The following is a 26,834-nucleotide window of genomic DNA, read 5'->3' on the forward strand; positions in this document are numbered from 1 at the left end:
TTTATGTTAGCATCAGGCTAGATAATTTTTTTAAACAGAAAAGTCATAAAAGAAATGTCACTATGATACTTCAGGAAGTAGTCAAGCTGTCTCTCAGTATTACCAATCCCCCTCAGGAATTCCTGGAGGAGAACCTAAGAGAACCAAAGAAGACCAAAAATCGTTGAACAGAGGAAGAAATACTGGCTGGAGTTGAATACCAGTAAGATTAACGTAAGTACTAGAAGACACTAATAGTTATCAAAACCAATTTACACCTATTCAATTTATAGGTAAGAAAAAAAATCCAACTTTGATTACTGAGAACCAGTTTGCTTTCAGCCAAGTCTAACATCCTTCTTGTCAGTTCCAACATATAACATGTTTCTGAAAGAAAAAGATGCAACACAAATTCAGGAAGGATTTGTCACAGTCTTGCAAACTACACTTCTAAACAAATGAAGAAAATATATTCTAGATTAAATCAGTCCACAATATGAACATGCAGCTGGTTAAAAACATCACTTTGGAAAGACACACTCCAAATTCTTTGTTCTGTCAAGCAAAGCAATCTTGGTAAGACTTCTAACGTCCTGTTCTAGGCTGTGTCTGGCTAATACATTTAGCAGAATCTTGACTGATGGGAACAGTTATGCTTAAACTTTGCAGGGAATTTGGAGGAACTGGCATATTATGTGGAACAAAAGGTTAATATTTAATGTAATTTTGATAAAAACGGATGATGTTTTATTGTTAATAAACTAAGATTCTCACAATATCAAAAATGCTGTACCCAAGAAATAACAAATTATAAGCAAGTGTTTACTGAATGCTATGGAAAAAATAATCTACAGTTTCCAGCAGCTCAGAGTGAACCTTCTGACTGCAGACTGCTAAGAGATCTGTATACAAGAAAGAGGACTGACTTATTCCATATTTACTTTGAAGATGTAAGATGTCCTTTGGAGTAATACATCTAGTTTTGGACTCGTTCTTTGAAAGTAAGTAAAGATGAGAAAGGGAAGTGTTGAGTGGTGGAAAACTTAGAATCTTAACCAAGGAAAACAGATCAGTTTATGATAGAAAAAGAAGAGAACAAGAAAGCAAGCCTTTCAAGCAAAGACGATATTGATCACTGCATCACAGCTGAGAATGCAAGAATTCAGGTTTAACTGTAGAATCGAAAACACAAGTTAAAATGGCAAGAAAACCTCCACAACCAAAACCTACCTCTTCTTCCACGTGTCTAAACCAAGATATGTGCAGAGATGGGGATGCTTCAAGAATTCAGGGAAAGCTCAAACATTGTACATGCATCTTGCCCAGTGAATTCTGATTCACTGCATGCATTCCACAGTTTGCAGTATGGGAGCAAGCTAGAGCACAGCTTGTGAAACACCTGGGATTCACCTTCAAACTAGTCCTAATTTTAGTTTATCTATAATTATGATTTTGGGACACCTTGCAGAAATTCATCATTCATGAAAAGAAAAATAAATGCAAATCAAGTAGAAAAAATAATGAAGGTTGTATTATAACAATAATCCTAGATAAACAGAGGAAATGCCATTTAAAATGAAAATTTGATGTAGCAGCACAGTGAAGACCAGGGACTGTCAACATACGTTGGCTTTAACATTCCGAAGAAGACACAAACCCTTCCTGAAATGTAATTCAAAGATGCCATGTAGTCTCTTCATGCAATAAGCAACACCTGGCTTTTACAGCGCTTAGATATTCGCATCCAGATGCATCTGCAGTCTGAACTTTCCCTATCCTTAAAAAAAAGTTTATCAGAGTAATTCTAAAGTAGAAGAAAAGCAAATACCAATGCATCTCCCTAGCCTTCTAAACACATTGTAATTAGGATGATTTGTTCTTTGTGTGTTTACATGGTTAATCTGAAACCTAATCAGGAAGAAGCAGGGGATACTTTCTGCGTAGTATGCAAAGCTGATTAACACAAGAACCAGATTTTACTGCCATGAGCCATACCATAACAATAATGAATGTTTCCTTACATAGATGATTGCCATCACGTGTTTGAACGGCATTGCATGAAATGTCCTCATTATGAATAGCTCACCACAAGTCTAAACAAAGTTATCACCTGATGGCCTGTAAATTTTCAGGCAGAACAAAAAAAAAATGCCAAGTTACACTGCAGTTTAACAGCTCCACAGATAACTTTATTTACAAACTATTAATTTGTTTGCTATCTTGCCAATGGAATTGAAGTACAGGAAAAAAAGTATTCCTGTGGAATTCCAAAAGGTAGTGCCACCTGGAAAAAAGAATCTCTTACTATTTTTTAGATGACGTCTATAAATAAGGCTGGTTAACACCATTCCTCCCCTGTTTCCAGTGAGGACCTCAGCTATCCTATCATTGTGCAGGAAAACAAGCTAGACTTGTCACACACCTTTGCATTACTTGCCTAAGCCTGTATTACAACATCCACATCAATGTCTTCATGGATTCAATCTTTTAATTGCTATAATGCACTTTTATACCTCACCCGTTTGCCAAATTCGATTTACAGAATGCTGCATTTTCTAGAACACAGGGCACGGCCTGTATTTCCCATTAACCACTCCAGAAATGTTGGTATTTTTGTCTTCACATTATCTTTTCATACAACCCTCAAAGGCCTATACTGTAAGATTAAAACCTGAAAGCTTTATCACTGCACAACCATAAGCCAGAATTTTACCCTTCACTTAAGGTGACTTTATCTGTGCATGTGCATTTGCAATTTCCATGTTGGAAGCAAATAATTTCTGTCAGGGTCTATTTGAACAGCTCTCCCTACTGTTGGAATTATTCTCAAGGTCAACAGAGATACAATTGCAGGTAAGAACTGTTCACACTGACTATAAAGGGAAGTCCTGTATCTCCTTTTTTAATCAAACAAACTGGGGAAAACTCTAACTACATCCTTAACAAATTTAATAGTGAACTCAAGCATAGCTCACCCGACACTTTGAATTTCATTTTCAGTCTTTTTTTCTGCTCCAGGAAGATATTTTATTGTTCTGACAAAGCTGCTGAAGTCTTGATGTTGGTAACATTCCAAGGTTTAAATAAATATTTTAATGTTCTTTTGTTAACGTTTCATTCTAGTAGGGAAAAAAAACCACCACAAACAAAACAAAAATCCACACAGCTCATCCTTTCTTGTTGCAGACTGTTGCAACAATAAAACAACATCAGGACAAGGAACTGTTACATAACTGCAGCACTTTGCAGTGCTCATCCTGATTTTCTGGGCCATACAGTGGCCCGAAGTAATCTCCATCTGGAAGGCTTCCTTCATTTTCCTGATGCATGTGTATACATATGAATATATGAATGCACTGTGGTACAAACAAGACAAGTAATACAAGTAATTGAGAGGCAAACTCCTGAGAGAGTCTGCGCTAGGACCTTCTAGACAGCATCTTCCCTACCAGTCAGAGAAATAGCATTTGCAGCAAACTTTTGCACAGACTCACTTTGCAGAACACTGCCCATTTAACGTGCCCACCACCTTATTACCAAGCCAAAGCACTTCACTATTTACAGACAGAATACATTAAAAACAAGATGATTGAAAAACTGCCATTTAAATAAACCATTTTACTGCCTAAATCTAACAGGAAAATATTTTAGGTAATGTTTACACGAGCTAAACGCTAGGCTTTTTAGTGCAAGACAGAAAGTAGCTCTGCTCCTCTCATTAGTTAACTATATTGCTTTATTTTTGTCTAGCTGTAATTGCCTGCATTTTTTAAATAGTAAATATTTGTTGTGCTTTTTCCCTGTTGTCCACCAGATAGCAATTTTCTGCAGGATTAAACATCTTAAACTCCTTCAGGAATGTGTGCATCCCAACTAATTATTTCAAAGAGCTTGGTTGTTTGGCTTTGAACATAGCAGGAGGCTTCTGAATTACAAACAAAAATTTTATGCAGTTAAATAATTTCCATACGGATTTCTTTCTCTGCTCAAAGCCCCAATTCAGTAACATCACACTGGCTTGCTAAAAAGTTGATGAATTTGAGTAGAACAGTCTCAAATGCAACTAATTAAGTAGGTCTAATTTTAGTTACATATTTAAGTACTTTGATGAATCAAACATAACATTTTCGTTCTTCTCTGAAAAAAGCTAAAGCAACGTGGAAGAAGAAAGTGGAAGTGTATACCAAGGATTTAACCCAGACTCACTCCACATACATTTTGATATTTGGCAGCTCAATTTTCAAATTTTGTTGGGCATCTTACAAGAAACATTTTCATCTGAAATATATAATGCAGCTGTGATGTACAAATTAGAATCAGGTTCCCATTTATTGGGTAATGAACTAAACTTTATTGACAGTAAAATACTTCTAATGAGATGCAAATTAAAACTTCTCTTTCAAAACATTGACTTCCAGTTCCAACACCAAGAAGTCAGCTTCAGTAATATTAGTGTTGGACCCGTGGGATTGCCCGACCAAACATGTCCAGCTGAGCTCCACTAAACGATTCGTTATCTGCAATGTGATTAGCAGATGCTAAGAAAGCTTTTCAATGCAGGTTGTCCAAAGTCAGAATTTTTCTTCTTTTTTGAGCCCTACACTGACCTTGTGACGTATAACTAACCATTTGCTAAGCACCTCTTGTCTGATTCTTGGAAATATACACAAATATTCTGATGTGCTGAGAAGTTATGATTTTAACATTTAAAACAAGCACTGCTTTATTGACTGCTGACTTGCAGCAAAATTTCTCCAGCTCTAGAATTTGAACATTTAGACAATTTTTTTTTTTTGTGGAATGCAAATAACTTTTTTTTTTTTTTCCTAGCAATGTATTTATAGTTTAAAAGTTTGCAAACAGTAGACAAAGGTGTTAAACTTACACTAATGAAAGGGAAAAAAAAAATAGTATAAAACTCTAGTGAAATGGTGGCCAGTAAAGTATAACAAGAAACAATGATAAGGGAAAGAGAGAAAGGTTTCCCTAAAGGATCAGGAGGCAAAATGAATTCATCTCCATCATGGAAACACGTTCCTACAAACTTAATCAGAGGGAACTGCACATCATACAGTAGTTTATAAATGCCATAAACCAACTGAAGGGATTTCAAGAGACATGCTGTAATGGAGGCAAATGAAATCTGCTATAGCACCTAAAATGTGGATCTTCAGAAACTCCTATCCAATGAAGTCTCATAGTTCCATCTATAATTATTTTCCATTAAATGGAAAACGAGAAGCTATTTATGAACTTTGAATAAATGCTCCTGCATTTTTAAGTTTTGTTTTGTTTTTTAAAACAAATCACCACAATGCAAATTCAGCAGCTGCAGGCAATCAAATCACTACTATGCCAGGAACAAGACAGTGTTTTTTGCACATGCAAATCCATATAATGAAATATGGTAGAGTACCAAATAATATAGTACCATGATATAGTACCAAAATGTATCCACAGATTTGCATAGTCATACCAATTAAGACATACTGATAAAACTGAATAAAATGTTAATTCATAAGAAATTGTAAATGAGTATTTGTAAAGACACAAAACTGGAGGATGCAGAAGGCCTCGCTGGTTCTGTTGGAGTCACAAGTTCATTAGCTACTCCAAATACAGCTCTTCTCCTAATTCCATCAACTCATAAATAAAGTACAGATTTCTTGATGTGCCTTAGCAATTGTTTTTAACACTGGAGCTCCACTTCCAGCCCTCAGAAAAACACTGGAAAATTGCAGCTAAAAATTTTGTATGGCAGGTAGTGACTGAAAAATACAGGTATAACATTACCATGCTAAAACCTTATCCAAATCCAATGGCATTAAGTCAACTGAAATATATGAATTAAAAACTTGAGTATGAAAAAGGCAGACAGACAAATTAATTCACATAAATAGGTGGTTGATTAGTCACTTCCAAGAAGTTTTACAATATATGTTGCCACTTTTTGAAGGAGCAAGTGACAGGAAAACAGCCAACTACCCTACACTGACACGTAGTCCTAATTTAGGAATACTTTCAAGAAACTGGAGCTCTGAAGTATGAGAGTTCCAGAATTGTAAACTCCAGTTTTTCCTGGGTTCGGTGCCTCAGGAAATGATTTAGATGTTGGAATATGCAGCTTAAAGAAAGCTACTTTAGAACTTTGCATCATTCTGAGGATACTGTTTAAATTGCAGTAAAAGATGTAATCCAGTTATAGTGCTGTATTGAGACTCTAGAGACTTCATCCCTCTTCCTTGATCTATCACGAATTTGCTTTCTGGATTTGCAGTGTCTTGCGCACAGCTTTATTTCCAGTCTTTTTGTAAGAGAGAATAATACTCTTCTTCCTTACAGTGGTATTCTGTGGCACACTAATGTACGTGAGAAATTGTATTCTGTTAAGGAAGATAAGATTCAATTAATCATTGTTGAAAATCATGCAGTTTAGAAAAAGCAATTGTACAAAAAGAAATCACAGACCACTTCATCTGGGAGAGAAAACTCAAGAGGAAAGTAAAAGAGTGAGAGAAGTGAGCTTTCTGCATTTAGAGTGATAAAACATAGTGACGTTTCTCCAAGGGTTGGACAGTAATAAAATCACATTAATTTGCTTGCAGGATAGATTTGAGGTTAGATAGCATGTTGAAAAGAAAGCTAGAAATGAGCTCAGGTTAACTTGAAACACTAACATTTTCATAATTAAATGTTCTCAAGAACAGTTCCCAGAAATGAACTGTTCTCCAGAACATTTTCTTATGTCTCAAGATATTTCCTCTTGCTCTTTTCTAAAAATGAAAAAAGAAATTGCACAGCAATATGACCACTTTAGAAGGAATTTATCTTAGAAAAGTTTAGGCAAGTAGGCTGTATAATTCATACTGACATCCAGCTTTAACAAACATAACAAGCACCTTTTTACAGAAAAGCATTAATCCATCTCAAGCATTTCGCTGTGCAAGAAAACCATGAATTCTTTTTGACTGTGCAAAGACAGAAGTTGGTATTAAAGGAAAGCATCACTGAGTTTTTGGTCATTTACATGGCAATTTTTTTTTCTTTTTTGTATACAGAAACAAAGAGTACTGCAACAAACGACTATAGGCTTCACAGATCTATTAGGAGGTTAATGTGTTATGTTACTCAGTATTTAAACATGCCTAAAAAGAAAATGTGATACTTAAAAACCTCACTAATACCAATTTACAGAGATTTGAACTTGCCTAATTATGAATGGGTTTAGAGTTATCTAACTTGACGAGCTGATAGATCAGAATTTGATGTTATTCATGTGTATGCCTGTGTTAGAAATGATATTATTTAAAACAACCATTCTTTACAAGCACACACAGCTTTGTGTTTATTCTTGCTGTAGCCAATATATACATAAAGCCACATTCACTTAATGAAAATCAACACATGTAAATTAAATAAACAAATTCAGGAGAAGATACTAATGAAATTATTACTGTATCTATTACAAATGAATGCATGTCTGAAATTAAAACATTTGGAGCTTTAAGGAATCATCAATCTTGGTAGACAGCTAGAATGTCTTTTTTTGGGTGCCCAGCCTCGTCAGCCGGGCAAGGGAAGAGATTGCCCTGCTTGGCTCTGTGCTGGGGCAGCCTCACCTTGAGCAGAGGGTGCAGTTGTGCACACAATATTAGAAGGACATAAAACTATTAGAGAGTTTCCAAAGGGGGGCTATGGAGATGGTGAATGATTAGGAGCACAACATGTATGAGGAGCAGCTGAGATCCCTGGGTTTGTTCAGCACAGATCAGAGGAGCAGAGGGGAGGCCTCAGGGCCCTGCAGCTCCACACAGAGAGCGGAGGGGCAGCGCTGAGCTCTGCTCTCTGGGAACAGCGACAGAACCCGAGGGAATGGCACGGAGCTGTCAGGGGAGGGTCAGGGAAAGGCTGTGCCTCAGCTGCACATCCCGCATCGTGTTTCTGTGTAGCTGAAGGTACTGGAACATGTGTTCAGTTAAAATATTTCAGTTACTTGCAATCAAACAACTTAAAGAGCAGACTTATTACAGTCTCACCTACACATACAGTTGTCATGAGAGGAATTTATAACAACTGAACTCCTGAAGCACAAACGAATAGTGCAATATGACAAGTGTCAAAGGAACTTCATAGCCAAAATCCAGCAGAAAATATTCTCGGCTCACGCAAACATGTCATATTAACCTGAAGGGAAGTTGACTCAGAGTATCAGAAAACTCACAATTTCCAAACTAAAGTGCTTCACCTCCCTGCATTCCATATATATATATATATTCCATATGTCCAGGCATAAAAATGAAAGATGAAGACTATTAGCATCGTTCTCTTCACTAGTTTCCTTCTACTATATGAAACTACTTAAAAAGTAAAAACTGCCTCCTTTATTTCCTTTTGACACAGTGCCCAACACCTTTCCTGATGCACTCGAGGCTACTTTTGAGAAACTGATAATTTACTTCCAGAGGTAAAAATAACTCTGACTTCCATTCACAAAACCGCACAACTAGACCTTCACATTTAACATACTAGTTTCTCAAATTCTGTGGAGAAGCTATTGGTCCACCAACGCAAAACTTTCCACCTCAATACTGTTGTTTTTAGAAATCTCAAGACTTAAATTTACGTGTAAGCACAGTAGGTGGTACATTTGTAACACCCCAGTCAAACCACTTAGCACAGGGTTTCCTGGCAGCCTGGAATAGCAGTTGATGTTGCTTGCCACTGGGACCACCACAAAGCTCATCATAGTAAGACACAAAATTACATTTTAAAGTCAAAGAATTGCAGCAATTTTTCACTTAGACAAGAAACATTCATTACTTCCTATCTGCTACTGACTTTCATTTGTAAAACTGCAACTGCCTGAAGACCTGGGGTTGACTGCTGGAATTGTTTCATTAGATGAAAGGCTTCACCTTGAAGATCATTTCACAAGAAGTACAGGAAATAAATATTTAAGGTTCTATTCAATGGTGGGTTCTATATATAAACTGGTTTATTTTCTTGCTGAAACCAAAGAGATTTTATTCACGATAGCAATCACTAATCATAACAGCAGGATGCTGCTCAAAGATAAACCTACATTCAAAAGCTAGAATAAATTCTGACACTTTTACAATAGTGTTCTGAAAAGCCACACTGCTCTATAATTCTGCCTTTGTTGCAGAGCATGCTTAATGACTTGAAAAAGACATTTGACAGATTTCCTGAAAATATGTGTAAAGCATACACAGTCCAACTATATCAAAATAATGATATTTAAACATAATGGGTGAATCAGCAGAAAGACAACAGCCAAATCACATGGAAAACTTCCTCCGACAAGATGTTGTGCTCATTCACTGGTGTCTAAATGACAAAGACGTTGGTGAACAAGGTTGCAGAGTATGTAAGTCTGAAGAATACAAACCAACCACTCCTGGTCTGTAAGAGTATTATTACCCAAATTAAACATTACTTGTCAGGAAACCCTGAATTTACAGGGTTGGAAGTGAGGTACTTGTATATCATCAGATCAAGTCCCAAGTTAAGTCAGAGGGAAAAGTGCTGCTGACAGATACATGAAGAGCAGTGAGGCGCACCTGCATACAAAGATGCTGACTTCAGGTTGGAAGCCAGACATACTTACAGTGGGTGCAGAAAACCTACAGTTTATTTTTGAAGGAATACAGTACACTTTAAAGCCTTGTCAAAACAGCGTCGTTTTCATCTAAGTAATATATCTTAAGTCCACAGATGTTGCTGTTCGAAATATACCTTCAAAACTATGGTGTTGTGTAATTTTCTAAACATCAGAACACCTCCCCCTCGGTTCCCCCCTCAAATTTAGGAGAAAAACTTCTCTCTCCAATGCTTTCTATACATATTATGTCCAGTGGTGGAACTGAGATTTTTTCTACTTGTTATGTATCTTGGGAACATGTCAGTAGTAGCTGGAAAACACCTGATGTGTTTTCATTCTGCTTTTAATGTGTCTTTGGGAACGATAGCTTCCCTTGCCTCAACCCCATTACTTCAGATGCAAACTTGAACAGTCATTACACTGTGAACGTTGCTTGGAGAGGAACTGATGTATGAAGTAGTGATATGAAGTAGCTGGCAGTTGTAAGATCTGGATAGTTTGAAATAACACTTATATAGGTAAGAGCAATATCATAAATATATATTTAGCATACATAGTACTAACAATTGTTCAAAAATGTCAATCACTTTCATGCTGAAGAGTCATTTTTGTTGATTTTAGTACCAAGGATGTTGCAATTGAATGCCTGATGATATTACCATTAACTCTTGGGGCCTGTGCAGATGTGATTAGGTAAGTCAATTTGCATCCTACTTGCTGCAAACAGAATTGTAAGCTACATTTGAATTACACAGTCCTTTAATATGATTTTCAAATGCAACACAGCTGCTTTAAAAATGCATGGAGTATGAAATACAACCCAGGAAGAACTTGAGTTTTATATACTTCTGCACTTATTGAGATTTGCAGTGAAAGTGAGAACCGTCATCTTACAGGCTAGGTGTAAGGCCTTCACCCTTTAGGTATATTAGAGACTTGTTATTGAGAGGATTCTCTTCACATTAACCTGTCCAGAGATAGACTGGCTAGTAAACAAACATATCAATCAATGCAAGTTCAGATTTTGCAAAATTTCTTTTTGAAATTGGAAATAAATCTTAATATTTTCACAATCAGTATAAACAGAAAACCAAAAACAAAAAACCCACGCCACCAGGTGGCTGGCAAAGCCAAATCAGACTGAATAAAATTCTGGAAAGCATAATTTAGAAAGGATGCAGCAATCAGAACTCAAATATAATGGCAATATTATTCTTGAACGTCAACAACCTATAAGCAAAATTCTCTGAAGTGAAAACATATGAGAAAGGTCTTGGCAAATCCAGGTTGCTCCAAAATTTTTTTAAATTAAGTCACTAATGTTTAATCCCTAATTCAAACGCTCTGGTACCATTGGTAGAATTCCCAGTAATCTGTATGCCACTGCCTTTAAAAGGATATGAATTAAACTGGAAGACAAATGAAGTTTCTCTATTGCTCTTTATGGCTGCATTACATTTTTCACACAAGGTAGCTCTACGTAAATTAATTGTTTTAATAAAATCATTATTAGAGTGGTAGTGACTACTATCCGCATCATCAACATCTCATTTATCTATTTCTTTTTGGAGAAGAAAGACTCTTCTATCGGAGAGGCAAAGAAAACCACCCATATAAAAATCTTTGTATTAAGGGAGAAGTATAAAATAAAACTATAGCAAAGGTAATGACCTATGTGACATAGAATGCAAGTCCCAGCATGATGGAGTGCTTGATGCAGAACTACACAGTCAGTGACAAAAGCAACAACAACAAAAACAAGAAACACCAGTAAGTACAAAACCCACTGTAGTTAACCTTTAAACATACCTAATTAATTAGTATTTCTATCACGTTCTTGAATTAATCTCCTTCAGTTCAGGCGCTGATTTGGAATTAAATCCAGACATTCCAAGCAGGATGTTCAGCCTTAAATGTTTGGGTGCTTGCTGAAAATATTTTTTGTTTGGTTGTTTCATCCATTTTCCTCTCCTAGAAAGAACCAGCTGGCAGTGAGACAGGACCTGCTGAGGTCAGATGCTCAAGACAAGTTTTTTTCATGCTAAGAGATGCTTAGTGTGCTAGAACCAAGACCATTTATTTTCACTGACAAATTCTAAACCAGCATAAAACGAAATATTAATCTTGCAAATTTTATCAGGACATGGCCGTGAATGTCCTGATTCGAAGACAATTAATGAGTTACGACAAAAGACAGATGTGAAGAGAAAATTACGCAGAGAATGAAGCACGTTCAGTGGCTCCAATTACATTGTGAATTCCAGCACAACAAGTGTCCTGCAGTCTTTCTGCAGGCTGTAATGTAAGGCTCTCTCTAATACACCTTTACTACCACAAAAACGAGCAAGTGTTACAGAGCTTGTCCAGATAGCTACAGCTCAAGGTGTCAGGCTCTACCTCACTACAACCATATTCACATTTTAATTCCCTTGTTATGGGGACTAATATCTCAAAATGCAAAGAACAGGAAAAACACACATTGTCTACTTGTGATAATTCCCCCAGTTCCAAGATAGGTGGATACAACGGTCTTAACAACCCATCTTTTGTCATGTAGCAGATAGGTAATTATTTCACACATACAAGACCAGTCTGATGACTGTGCACAGTTAAGATACCAGAAGAAAATCCATAGAACATAGAAAACATAGAACACAGAGAATTCATCTGCCTGCTATCTTTAATAAATATTTTTTCTACATCCATGTAACATAAAGAAATGATGAATAAAGAACCGAAAATAATCCAACTAAATTATTTCAAAACACTCATCAGAACAGAACACAACAATCACTTACAATCACACAGCACAGATGAGCCTGCGTGTGAATTTTTCAGAACTATCAGAAGCCATGGAAATGCTGCAGCTAGGGCTATCAGGAAAGAGCACACAGACCTTGTCAGAGACCAGCACATTCCTCATCCTGCTTTCTACAGCGTTAGCCAGTGTACAAATACAGAAGTGAGAATCACGTCAGGTGACTGGTGGGCTAAAGAACAAACAATTGAATGGTGAAGCACGCTTCAGCCTGGAAATCTGTAATAAAGGTTGATATAGTACTTCAATATTCTGGTTCTTCAACGAGTTCATCAATTACAGCCAAGCTGCTTCTACTGTGCCAGATCCTTGGGAAAGAGAAGTTTGTAAATGACTGTTCTCTCAGAGCAGCCATGGCGAGTGTACAGATTTACTGGTTTAGCCATCTGATATGAAATGAAATTCCCTTGCTTAAGTGTGTATTCATGAGAAATGTCCTAGAGAAAAATCTGCAGAGTGAAGAACTCCCATGTTCAGAAATGCAGGATAGGTGCTATAATGCATTATTCACTGCTGAGTAGCAATACCAATTCAAATGATTGCATCTGTGTAATAACATCATGGTTTCTTCCACAAATATTTGCTTTTTCCCCCTCCTCTAGCTCAAACTTATTTTCAGTTACTTGGTTTATTTTGTTCTCCTACTTATTTTGTTCAACTTCATTCTTTCCCACTTGATATTGGTTTTGTTCCTGCTGTTATTGCAGATTTTACTATTAATAATGAGTAAACACTGAAAGAAACAATGAAGCCCATTCAATAATTCACAACAGTAAGATGCAAATTACTGACTCGATTCTGTTGGTTAAATATGTACCATTCAGAGCTTTGTCTCTTTCAATCTTCAGTTTTCCTCAACTTATTCTATTCCTATGCATGGCTGCTGTCACAATGGTTACTGCTGCTTTATTCTGCCATGCTGCTCCCTTTTTTTTGTATTCAGAATCTTATAAGAGAATTCTATTAGATAGCACTTCTGCCATATAATCAAAATTCTATATTCTATTCTAGGAATGAAGAATTCTGTTTGATTCCTGGTTTCCTACAGATTTGATTGATGTTCCAAACTCTCACTAACATTGGGCATTCATATAGATCTGTGTTTCGGGGTTTTTTCTTACAAGTTCGCAAATTATAAGCTCACAGTGCTAAAAGTAGAATTATAATGTTTCCTTTATGTAGGAATTAACTTTTGAAAATTCATGAGGACTTAATTATTGTTTAGATGTCTAATCAATGTCTTCAATGATCTGATCTGGTGGGAATCAGAGTAAAAATTAAAACATTAAGTGGGAGCAAACAGACACTGGAACAGCACAGCTGAGAACAACTCCTTTCTTTAGAGATCCAGGCTAAAAATATCACTGCTATTATTCTGAAGTTTCCAGCTCCCCCCCAAATCTAATTTATCCCCACACCTGGGAAAAGCTTCATTATAAATAAAAACCATCACAAAATAATGAAACTGAACTATTGTTAACAGCTACGTTTGGGCCCATGGTGACTTGAATCAGAATCGAGAGGGCAGAGGTGGCTGAGTGTCAAACATTACTGGCACAAGTCAGGTCGTAGTACAGAAACTCAAGGCTTCTGAGTATTTTTGTAGTTACAAAGCTGATTCTACTTCCATTAAAGGTAGTTTAATTGGCTCTTACAGGAACAAAAATGAAGTGAAATCAGCCTTTACATCTCATTTATAAAATTTCACAAAAATAGCACTCTTAATGAATAAATTTCATTAAACATTTAAGCTAAGTTTTGCTGTAGACTATTTAATGGATTGTTATCTTGTTATCAACATTTCTTCAGAGGTAATTTCTTTGTTACCTTGAAACATTTTGAAAAATAACTCTTTTAGTGCCTCTTATTTATGACTCACTCATAATAACCCAAATGACGCATGCTGTCAAATTACAAGCTCTTTATGAAATGAGTTTTTTCCCTTCCTTTTGGGTAAAATATGACAATTTTCACTATTTAGTTTTTCAGAGGGCAGTTTCTTACTTAACAGAAAACAGAATTCTGAGAACTTAAGACATATGCCACAAAATATCTCCCATCTCTTGTCTCTTTCAAAGATAAACAAACTTGATAATGATTTAAAACCATTTACAGAACTTCAGAGGTTGTTTACCAGTATGCTGTACTTCAGTTATTGGACTTTCTCCTGACAATTCGCAGTCACTGGAAGCCATTAGCATGCATTGGCTTAAGATTAGTTACCATAGATGCTAATGCTACAGCCAAAATCTCAAGCCCCATTCAAGCCCCATTTGCTGTGACCACTGGGCTGCCTCTCTGCTAACGTTACACCCTGCTTCCATACACAAAATGATGTTCTCATACAGCAGTTACCTTGAGGAACTGGGAATAGAATATTCAGTGGGTCAGAAAACACTGAATAAATTACTGACTTGATTCTGTTGGTTAAATATGTACCATTCATAGAGCTTTAGTTGTCTCATTGAATCTTCACTTTTCCTCAACTTATTCTATTCTATACATGGTTGCATAGTTTTTGGTTTTCTCAGACAGTCCTTCAGGCTTTCTCACCCCACAACTTCATTTTTCCTACGATGAACTCATGGAAAAGTACATAAGTACTCATACAGAAAAGTACCTAAATAATTTCTGTACTACTGTGCATACTGTAATCTCACATTGTTCTCTTACTGCAGATACATTTACTGATGCTTTAAGTCCTCAAAGTCCACCTGACCTTGTTTTCATGTGAGGGAACTGCAGCATTCTGATCATTTTCTGCAATTACTATCCCAGAAGCCCAGTATTGTAATGGTTAGTGCCTGCTTGACTTTGGTATTGAAATAACTGCAGGAACATTCTTTTATTTTCTTTAACAAAGAATTACTTATTCCTCCCTCATCTCCCTTTCAGTCCTGTTTGGCCACCCCTCACCCCCTTAGTGGATCGCAGTGGATGACATCCGTATTCTGAAATCTTCAGAAATGCAGGTGGATTTTCCTGATGTGTCATAGATAGAAAGGAAAAAAATAGACCCTAGCAGGACACACTGCCATGTGATTTCTGGGCTCTGTCAAGTTGACCCTACATTGCCATCTAAACGCTGATCAGGGGCTTTAGAAACTAAACAAGCAGTTCTTTGGCTTAGATATCTCCCACATCAGGATGTTCTTTTTCAAATTGCTGCAATTTAGACCCCATCACTGAACTCTATTTCTAGGCCTCCTGCTCAATTTTCTCAAACAGATTCTCTGCCAAAAGCAACATGCAGAGAACTGTTCTTCCCATTACACTCATCATAAACCTTGCTTCAAAGCCTTTTCTCCTTTAAATCCATCACACTTTCTGCCTCTGATGTCTTCTTACGGTCACAGAAAATACAGTCAATTCCACTGTTTGGTTGTTTATTACTTTTTCTCTAAAAATATTCTAATATTTCTTAACTATTTTTGTATTCATCCTTAGTAGAAACAAGTAACTCAGAATTCAAGTAATTGCACTGATTTTTCTTTACAGATTTGTTTTCTATATTCTGTTTCTGCTATATTCAAACCATTTGATTTTCCTTCATTCATTCTGCAATTTACCCTAGAAAATCCAAAATGTTGCTCAGCAAGTGACACTAAAATCTACTGTGCTGTTCCCAACCCCATTCCACATTTGGTTATTACAGGCCAGGTTCCAAAACAGACCCAGTCTGATGACACTGCAGCAGCTGAACACCTGCTAAATGACATCGGTTATGTGAGCTCAGTAGCACATATAGAGAAACTCCATACTGTCTCTGATGAAGTTTGTTTCTTTTCCTTTGTGAAGGATGGTACATGAGAAATGCCTCCTAAAATCCCAGGCATTTATTGAGGGTTTGATATCTGGTGCACATAAAGCAGCCTCTCACTACCGAAGCATCTGAATCGGAGCAGTCTGTATTTAGCAATAAAGCTATTTAACATTAAGATGCTTAACATTTTTCCACTGCTCAAGTGGAAGATGGTTGCCTTACCTCAACAGCAATGCAAGCAACTCCTAGAAATAAGTTTTAACATTAAAGGTGCAGGATTATGGCTACAATTTTGAATCCTGGCCTTTAATCATATTACCTCATTTTTACTCAGTGAAAAAGTATTCCTTATGATAAACTGAAGAAAAATGAATAAAATTGCATAAAAGTTACACATTTTTTACATACAAGTCCTTCAAAATACACTTGTTCATGCTAACTGCAGAAGTAAGAGGTGCTAAACAGTCATTTGAACTAGGCAAAACGGAAACAGCACTTTAAACCTGATGTAGCAACTAAGAAGAGAACTCAAAAACATATGACTGGGTGAATAATGAACACACACACTATGTCTGTAAATGGAAAATACCAACTGCATCTTGCAACCCATTTAGCAATTACGGTGAAACAGACCCTTAAGGTTTGAAATAGAGTTTAGTGCACTAAACAGAGAAACAAGATACCGTGCAGAACTGTGAAGACATAAATTGCAGGAAATGGTTTATTAATACAAAAAGCTCTGGAGCAGACCACCTGCAGTTGTAAACACAGTAGCTGGGATAAAAATAGCTCTGAAAACAGAGAGGACAAGTGACATGAGGGAAAATATGGAAAGCGGGATCAGACTTTCTGTTAGTAAATTCACAGCTCAAACAGTGATGATAAATATGAATCAGGGAGAAATTAATTTGGCAAGCTTCAAGAGAAGAATCTTAGAAATGACGTATCTGAATCTTGTGCCCAGTTACACCATGAAGTTTTCCTGCTGAAGTTAACAGCTAAGAAGTGAGCCCAGATTCACTCAAACTAAAAATAACACACATTTTTGAAGTATGGGTAATAAACCAATAAAATATAGCATACAGAATATCTAATGTCACATAAAGATCTTGAGCCTGATACTTCTTACTTACTAAATGACTTTTCTTTCCAATTTAAAGTTTACATACTTCTTACAAGGTAAAAGAAGAGTATCTGTATCATGGAGAAAGTGTGATTGGCTTTTCAAGCCAGCTAAAACCTTAAACTTGTAACTGAGACAACGAAGAAAGAGCTGAAAAGGAATGGATTTGATCACATCACAAACGTTACACAGACTAACATAGCTATATAAAGTTAACGTATAAATAAAATGTCGAGTTGCCTTCCCAAGAGTAACAACAAATACTTAAAAGAAACAGGATTCATCTGCATTCACATACCTTGCCTGCCTACCAAATGGGCTTCCCTGCTTACAGCCGATAAATCAGGGTGCTTCTGTACAATTACAGTGAAGCGATGAGACACAGCACGATGCGGGGAGCAGGCAGCAAGGTGCAGATAAGGTCAGGAAAGTTACTGGTGAACGTCACGATTTCAAAGTCTCTCAAGTAGGCAGCTATACAGAAGCTGTACTGTTGGCAGAGGATCTCTTGTCTGGGATGTCCTACAAGGAAAGGCCAGTGTTTAGGAAAACCAGGGGAAGGCACATTCTGCTATACACACCTTTCTGCTTCAATAGAAGTGAACTGTGTGGTACTCTCTGGTAGTGTAAGCTGCAGGCCATATTTAGGCATAAGTGGTATGCAGATCTAAGCCTAGACACAGGTGGCAGCAGTTTACAAATAGGCAAGCAACAACTACTTCATTCAAAGACTTCATATCCATGTAAATTTATGCAACCTGTGCACTTACTGTTGTAGGTAGGGATTGAGAGGTCATAAGTATTTATGAGTAAGTCTGTTGCACTCGTGGAATAGAAGGGACTTTCCAGGTGCTACCGCTTCCTCAAAACAACGAGGACAGACTTTGCCTTCAATATTCACCATTGTGTGAGAGTTTTTTTGATTATTTTTTCCTAAAGGCTTCCACCAGCATTCTTTCAAGAATCCCAGCTTGTTACAATATAATGGCAGTATATGCACTAAAAAAACCTGCCTAAAGAAATTGCTAAAAGCAACTGGTACACATGGATTGTATCTACAGCATCAGAAATGCTTTCATTAGATTTTACCTGACTGCTTTCTCTTAGGAGACTCTGTCAGAGATGAGTGCTTAAGCAACATACCCCAGCTGGTCCCTGCTCCACTCCGGTTTTATCTCTAACCGGGGAAACAGGAAGGAAGAGGCATTTTGTTTTTTACAGTATGAAAGACTTCCAGGCAGGTACCTTGAGGATACATGTTAACATCCAAATAGAGGAAAAATTGGGACATTCTCTTAAAGAAAATGCAGTAATTGGAGAAGATGCCAGATTAATACCTGTAAAACATAACCTCCTCAAGTAGAAAAACAAAAGTCAGCAAATGAGCTGATAAAACAAGCTACTAGGAGAACCTTCTCCTAAAACTCCACACAATAACTCTGATTCCTTATCAGGACGACCTTTAACTAAAGAGGTTGCTTCAACATTTTACTCAGTACCCTGCTGTGCTTTTTAAGGCGGGAGAGGGGGAGGTAACAAGTTAATATACAAATATTCCTTTGCAATGCAGCTGTTGATGAGCAGGAATTTTCTGGATGAATTGCAAACAGGCTCTCAGTACCTCAAAAGGCTGAGGTATAACCTGTGACCGTGTGGCAGTGCTCAGCTGCCCAGCACGTCCTGCTGGTTGTAGTGTCTGTAAAACACTTCTGCTCACACACACAGAAGACACCCCATCTCCATGCACCCCTGCTCACAGGAAGCACACCAGGGAACTGCGCAGGTTGCAGCCAATCGCATTGTCACCAGAACGGCACGTCTGCTGTCACAAGCAAACATCCTCCAACTAACCGCGACCTGGTTACTGTACGTAGGAGAAATAACTGTCACTTCAGCAAAGAGCATTAGGCTGATCCTCACTCAGTCCTTCTGCCTCTGAGAGGCACAGGAGACCTGGGGCTAGCTTTAATCAGCTATACGTGTATTCCTGAAACAGCAATTGTACTCCATAATTCTAACGAGTACTCTTGTTATTTTGTGATGTTTTGGTACAATCCTCAGACTGTTAATTTAACTGCTTTCCTGGCACTTCTTTCCTTCTGAGCACTTGAACATTTGCCAACAGCAATTCAGCCAGCACTGCCTGCTTTGCTGGCACGCGATTTCCTTTCCTCCACACAGATAGTGCAGCTTGACCGGGATTTCACCATAACTGCTTTCCAACAAAGTTAGCTCCTCCTTTTTCTAAACCCTGTGGACGTTGAGCACAACTGTACCTCTTAGATGACTTTTCACATCCGCTCCAATTTTTTCGACTAACAAAGTGTATAGCAAGCCTCCTTCCAGATAGAACTTCAAAAGCAAACAAAAAAATTCACAACAAAAAACAACAAAAACCCAAAAAGATAAGTATGAAAAGGGGCTGAGAGGAACTTCTGTGCAGCCAGTGCTCTCTCAGGCAGCTCCCTCAGGCTCTCCTCAGCACAGCCCAAGCTCTGGCAGCACCGTCTGTCACAGCTGCTGTGATTGGCTGAGAGCAAACTGTGGCGGGAAGGCGAGGCGCAGTGTCTGCAAAATGGCGCCCAGCTGCTACAAGTGCTTCACTGCACGATTTGCTGAGCAGCTCAGGATGGGATCTGCAGCTGAGGAGGGCTTAAATACATTGCTTGCAGATTGGCTTGCTTCTTTACATTAATTCCTACCAAAAGTGAAGACAGGCCCTACTCTGCTGGAGTTGATAAGTTAAAAATGAATACAGCCCTGATTTTTTTGTTAACCGATGAACTCAAGAAGGCAGATCAACTCACGTAAGTTTAGAATGTACCATTTGCCCGTATTTCCAGCAAAATGCTCAGGCAAGGAAAGAGCAGCAGGTGAACTTTTTTAGAAATGCCAATGTTTACACTGGCATCTCACCAGATCCCACCCTCCGACAGACCAGAAGAGTGTTCTGAAGTCAAAGCCTCATCACTTCTTGGAGTAGATTGGCTCCCACCCGACCCATTCCAGTTCTTCGTTTCCCCCTTTTTTCCTTCTCAACATCCCCCTCTGATTCTTGCTTGTGGCAAATCGCACTTCATAAAGATGTATGCCAGGAGTCTGCAATTACTTGCCTAAAAAGTTGAAATAGACAGTGGTCATTTGCCAAAGTGTCCCCAGCACTTGGAGCAACGTGTGTCAGGACATTCAGCACTGAACTGGGAGGCTGAATGGGAAGTGAAAGGAAGAGGGGAATAAAACCTTTCCTGGGAGCATCTCCAAAAAGTTTATCACATTAGCATTAATACATCCACAGCCCTTTCATTTGTCTCTGAAAGGGGCGAGAGCTGCTTCCTCAGCCACCATCACTGACTTCAGTAAGAACTGACAACACTTAGTGGAAATGAAAAAAGCTTCTGATAAGAAACAGTAGATGAAAAAATTGTCAGCATACTTTAAAATCATTACATTACTGACAAATGTGAAAAAGTATGACTGTAAAAAATCATGCAGATATTGAGGGGCTGCAAGAATATGAAATGATTGATATATAGCATGGACACCTACTCGAGACAGTGGTTGTCAGCCACTTCCTAACAGACTTTTTAAATATATATATATAGATATATCTATCACTGTAAAATATAACATCACACCATGTTTTTTATTTAAGATTTAAGATGAGACAACTAGCTTCCACTCACCTCCATTCTCATTAAGGGCATATATCCAAAAGCTTTACCTCATTCATTCTCCAGCTATGTTCTATATATATAAGCATTTTACCTCTACAGTTCATACAACATGCATAATAACACATTAACAAGACTACTCTGTTAATCAATGCAATTACCACATTAACACAACAGTAACAGTGTAAGAGCAGCACTTCTTCTAGTGATCCATGTTAATGCAAAAGTTGTTTTGATGCTATCCTGTATGACTTTCCCCATCTTCTCTGTTTCAACTATTAAGACATACACATGGCTTCACAGCTAGACATCTTCCTCTCATACCAGGAGCAGAGGCAATTGTATTGTTAAAAAAAAAAAAGCCAACACAAAAACATTCATGAGAGAATGGCTTATTACTGCACTGGTGTTGTGGAAGGAGAGGTATACTCACAAAAGCTGGGCACGAAACACAGAAGAGGAAGTACAGCCAGTAGAATTACATGCCAAATTCTGAGTAGCCACAAAAAGGAAAGTTTGTCAGCAGTATACTGAAGGATTCTTACAAACCTTTATTAAATAATACAGTTACAAATGATTATTTACAACCAAATTGTCCATTTTTAGTAGTAGCATGTAAGGCACACATTTTCCAAAACTAGAAAATAAATTATACAATACTCAGAACGTAACAGTGTTTTTTTTTCTGTAATATTGTATGAAACCAAAAATATATACCATAGTCTGTTTGCAATCCATTCCTTCAAATTTTTTTTCCACCTAATTCTTCACACTTTGCATGAGATCACTTTCATTATGGTCCTTAGGGGAGTTTGCACACCCAGAATATTATTCACAATTGACACTGATATTACTTATATGTAAACAATTCCTCACCTGTCAGCTATGAAATACTGTCTGCATATTAAAGTTACTGTGATTATGATGATAATTTCTCAAATGAAGAATTCCAACTGAGGTAATATTTTCTGTCCTCAGGGAAGTATAAGGACCAAGTAATACAACAAGTCCTCATCCAATCCTTTTCAAAATCAACTTAAAAAGTTCTAGTCACCAGACCTCATTGCCATCTTGCTTAGAAGGCAAAATTTATCTGAACATACACAGTGATCAGCTGCCTAATATAGCAAAATACTTTCTGATGTACCCTGAATTGTGCATTTTAACTCTGTGCGTCCTCGCAGACAGGGAAAAAAGCTATAATAAACCAATTAAAAAAAATAATTCTTATGCACTGAAATGCTATGCTGTACTTAAAAGATCTATAAATGTACTCTTAATGGTAGGATATTCAAGTACAAATATTCCTCAGTCTGGTCATACCAGTCACGTTTCATGGTATAGTTTAAATTAATTCTGGATGTGACTGTGTTATTATGTACACAAACACACTAGAGATAAGCAGATTGAACCAACTGAAAAGGTCACTCATTCTAAATATGAAATAAACCACTTACTTTCCAGTGCAACAGCTAACTAGTGGTAACAAGAGGTGGCTCAGTTTTTATTGAGGTACTTCCATGTGTAAAATAACTAATATAAATTGTATTTTTAATCAGCAACAGGTAAAACAATTGCCTCCAATTAAAACCCTTTACTACTAGAAGAAAATCCTCTTAGAAGGCACATGCTTTCACATTCCCAATCCAAAGAAGTGCTTACACAGTAACAAGACAGGAACACTGCAGCTGTACCCCACAGAAGCCACACTTGTAAGACTTTTTTTAAAATTTTTTTGGTTAAAAAACAAAGCAAAAAAAAAGAAAAAAAAAACACTTCAAAATCTGTTCACAGTTGTTCCAGCATTCCTGATGTTTAAACAGCAAATTATGATGATGAATCACATTGTAAGGCTAAACATAAGAACAATTATCAGTGCAGTACATTCCTGAGTCCAAATCAAAATTAAGTTGAAATACACAATCCTTCATATTTTTGGCTCATATTTAACCTGCTTTTCTATTTCCCTTTTTTAAAATCCTAGTAAAACAGAAAGTTAATTTTTGCAAGAGTAAATAAACTTGGGTCACTGTCACTTAGACAATTTCTAACTGCTTGAATCGCAAGATGGCTAGCTTAGCATGAACACTGCTTTTTGTCCATTCATCCTCATCAACTTTGCGTAAAGCAGCAGGTAAAATAAACTGCAGAGAAATGAAGTACATAAAAAATGCAAAGAGCTCTAAATATTAGAAAAAAAGGAAAAAAGAAACTGGTCATTTTCAAGAGATTACATGAGTTGCATCGAACTGCAAAAGCTTTATCCTCAAAGGCACTATTTCCCCCTAGTCCACCTCAGTCCTAGTTCATGATGAAAAGTGCTCTTTCCCTAACGCGAACCATAATCAGTGCTCCAGAGCGTGGTTGATGGGCTTGTTCTCCTGCTTGAGGTCTGAGGGCTGAAGGAAAGCACAGGTGATACAGAGAAACCTAAAAAGAAGGGGAAAATGAGAAAAACAATCACACTTAGGATTGGTGGAGGAAGTAGGAAAAAAAAATAACTGCCACTCATCATCTGCTGGAACACCTGGCAAGCGAGTCTAACAATCCATTCTGAGTTGAATTTAGCCTGCTGCCTGTTGAGAAGAGATCCTACATGTATCAAAACCTAGTAGGTCTTTCATTAAGAAATGAAAGAATTAACAAAGCTTTCTGAGGAGGGCACAATACATTTCACTTCAGCAAATAGCTTTCAGGTTGAACTCATCATATTTTATCTGAAGTATCAGATATTTTTACAAGTAGGACTGTAGGACTGTCTAACATCTTAACTACATTTGTAATAATGTGTACATTATTTGCTACTGTTCATCATGGACTTCTGCAACAAACAGGCTTTTTTTTTTTTTTTTTTTTACATGCTTCTGAAAGTTTGATTCTACAATACTGCAAGTAAAATGGGAATTAAATACAATACCAAGCAATACAGGTAAATCATGACTGCAAGACAAAAAGCAATGAAGTAACAAATTATTTCCTGAGCAACATAACTAAGTCTTCCATAGATTTGTGCCCTTCATCCCCCTAATATTTGCCCTTTCCTGCCTCTTACAGGAGCTCCAGTTCCCAGAACCTCACAGCTTGCTGATAGCAAAAGAAAAGCAGCCATGCTGCAGCTCAGCTGATGTCACATGAATGGAGCAACCAGTCAGCTGCTGCCAAGCATACTGTATCAGCAACCGATTGCTGCTTTACTTCCCCTTGAATCCTTGTGGATCTCCCCTCTAGCCACCTGGTGATTTTCATTAATTCTCAGGCTTTTAGCATGCTCATTTCCAATGTTGCTACATGTGACAGGAGTTTCAAAAGGATTGGTGATGGAGAAAAGGGCAGCTGGGGGAACCAGGAGGGGAGAGTAACAACAAATTTTTCCAGGAACTGACACAATGCCTCTTGTCATTTACCTCAGAACATAGACTAGTAGGCATACATCCCTACATTCAGTTCAAATGCAGTATCTAGACTAATCAATTACTTCATTTGTAACTGGACATCTGCTTACTGTTATGGCTGTGTTGAGGAGGTGTCCTTGGGGTAAACGCTGGATGAGTATGCTGCTCTTTTTGTGAGAAAACTGCATGATAGACTGCAAGACAGTTAGAAAACATGACTTAGTACTGACATTTTTCCTTTATATCTCACTACTAAAGTACTGCATGGAGTTATAGAAAAATTAGTGATCTTTTATTCTCTTACCTATGATCATAACAGCTGTCCCTGCTAATAGTGCAAAAAGTGTGAAGAACATTACTTGATAGGAATCAAGAAAGTGCTGGAATAGACTTGCTCCATCTGTAGAACCAATTAAGAAAGAACAATATAAAGTTACAAGAGCACCTTGTCTCTCCAATCTGCTTTACTAGTTATTTCTTCACTCTCTTTTGGCTCCTTCAGTTTGAGTAGCTATTCTAAACAAACTTAATCAACTTTAGCATGATTTCAATACTAACGACCATCTATAACGCACTCTTCAAATTTACCAATAATAAATTAAGACAATGATATGCAGTCTTTTTTTATTCTCCTCAGGCCCAATTTGCTAATCATTTTTGTTCTAAGAGTAAATAGAAGCAAAGCAAATAAATACTGTCGGATACTTTAACACTGGGATATTTATGCCAGCGTCAGATTATTTTGGGCTGGCCCAGGAGGAAAATATATTCTGCTTTGGTTTTAATGAGCAATAGCATTGAAGTCTTCCGGTCACAGCGAGCTGTTTGAATGTCAGTGATAACGTGAGCTGTCAGTTCAGATTTTAACACACCAGATTTTATCATCTCAAACACTAATGTAATTTATACTTTTATTCCGGCACAGGAAGTCTAGAGATAAACTTACGTCTCACTGGTGTGCTGGTTCTGTCAGTCAAATAAATCACTGTCACTGGAATAGTGATAGTCTGGTCAGTCACAGGACTAGAGACAGTTAGAGCAGTTGATAAGGATCCCTGGCTTGAAACCCTTGGGTCAGACAGACTAACAGTGTAGACTATGTAACTAGGCAGCCCATAGGATTTCTCCTTCTCGAATGCCTTCACCACTGGTGACCCGCATTTCACCTGCCAAGGAAAAAAAAAAAACAACCTGAAAAGACCACTTGAAGAAACACAGCACACATCCAACTCCCAGGCTGTGCTTCAGAAAAATGTTGTTCCACAAACCTAGGGCAACTCATCTCTCAGCAGGAACTAGACTTGATTGTAATATTACACTCATACTTGCATCATTTCACTCCTGATTTTTAAGACTGACCTAGGAACTGCTATTTCTGTGCATCAGCCAAACACATGAAAGCATCTTCTACTGGGCTATGTGAATTGTGGGCAAACAGCTACCCCTGCCACTAGGGATCAAGCAGATTTTCTACTCCCCAGTCTGTTCTAGTTAATGCATCCCAGCTAGCACAAAGGTAAGCCTAACACAATTCTTTTAGCCTGAAGCAGAAATGAAAGCTAGGGAGCAATACAATAAAGATAAACATTTCCAAATCATCTCAAAAACAATCTTGAGATGGCAAATGTGGCACAGTCTATTTGGTTAGAAAGCTGCATGTAACAGTTCAAAATGCTTTCCAACAGTGATTAATATTTTCCAGCAATACACTTACCTCCAGGGTATCAAGAATTTCAGTAGCACCAAATATTTTCACATCAGCGCTTGTGTAATGATTACTTAAAAGCATTTCTGTTTGGTCAGCATAAAACCCAGGATTGAATGGCACCTCAGTGCCAATCTGTTCTCCAGAGAAGCGACTGCCTCGGATTGAAGCCGTAACTCTGAGCGCTGTTTTACTCATACTGAGATGCTTCAGTTGCTTGTCAGTAAGCCTGTGCATTGTGATGGAACATGTGTAATGTCCTACAAAAACAAAGAAGGTGTGACTGTTAATTGCTCTTTTTGGTGATTTGGAGCTGTTTTGCTTTTTTTTCCCCTCCATCCACACAGAACAGGATCTTTGTGACATTTTTGGAGAAGAACTAAAAGGTTCAAATGGAATTAGGAACAGGTGGGTGAACTGGACACAGTGCATCACTCACCCAAGCATCACAATCCTGGCACTAAAGCAACACAATTTTTGCCCTACACTAAGCATTGAGGTAAGGGTAGTAAAAAACCCTCCTGCAGTATGGAAGATTCAAAGCACAAGTAACAAGCAGAGCTTGGCTAATTAACTATTTTACCCTTATTTTCTTTCCCTAACAAAAGTACCAGTGACAGCCACTATTATGCAGTGTGCAGTAGTGTTTTAAACAATGGGTTAAGGACTAACTCACTGGACAATTTATGTTACTTCCATACAGTTCATGGTTCTTCTAAAAGTCATCCTGTAGTAATGAACCACACGCTGCAGACAACTTT

At 37.6% G+C, this 26,834-nt stretch overlaps 1 protein-coding gene across 1 annotated transcript in view; it reads right to left on the reverse strand.

The window, feature by feature from the left end:
- Positions 1-21,507: 21,507 nt before the first annotated feature.
- NUP210 (nucleoporin 210) overlaps positions 21,508-26,834 on the reverse strand; it is a 61,229-nt gene continuing 55,902 nt past the window's right edge. The window contains exons 36-40 of the mRNA XM_052679270.1: positions 26,083-26,333; positions 25,315-25,534; positions 24,673-24,768; positions 24,479-24,562; positions 21,508-23,406 (exon numbers count right to left, since the gene is read on the reverse strand). Of these exons, the coding sequence (XP_052535230.1) occupies positions 23,306-23,406; positions 24,479-24,562; positions 24,673-24,768; positions 25,315-25,534; positions 26,083-26,333 (752 nt within the window). The 3' untranslated portion in view covers positions 21,508-23,305. The remainder of the gene's footprint in view (positions 23,407-24,478; positions 24,563-24,672; positions 24,769-25,314; positions 25,535-26,082; positions 26,334-26,834) is intronic.

The sequence above is a fragment of the Tympanuchus pallidicinctus genome, unplaced genomic scaffold, assembly GCF_026119805.1.
Source record: "Tympanuchus pallidicinctus isolate F22 unplaced genomic scaffold, pur_lepc_1.0 scaffold17, whole genome shotgun sequence".
In the NCBI taxonomy this organism is placed as follows: Eukaryota; Metazoa; Chordata; class Aves; order Galliformes; family Phasianidae; genus Tympanuchus; species Tympanuchus pallidicinctus.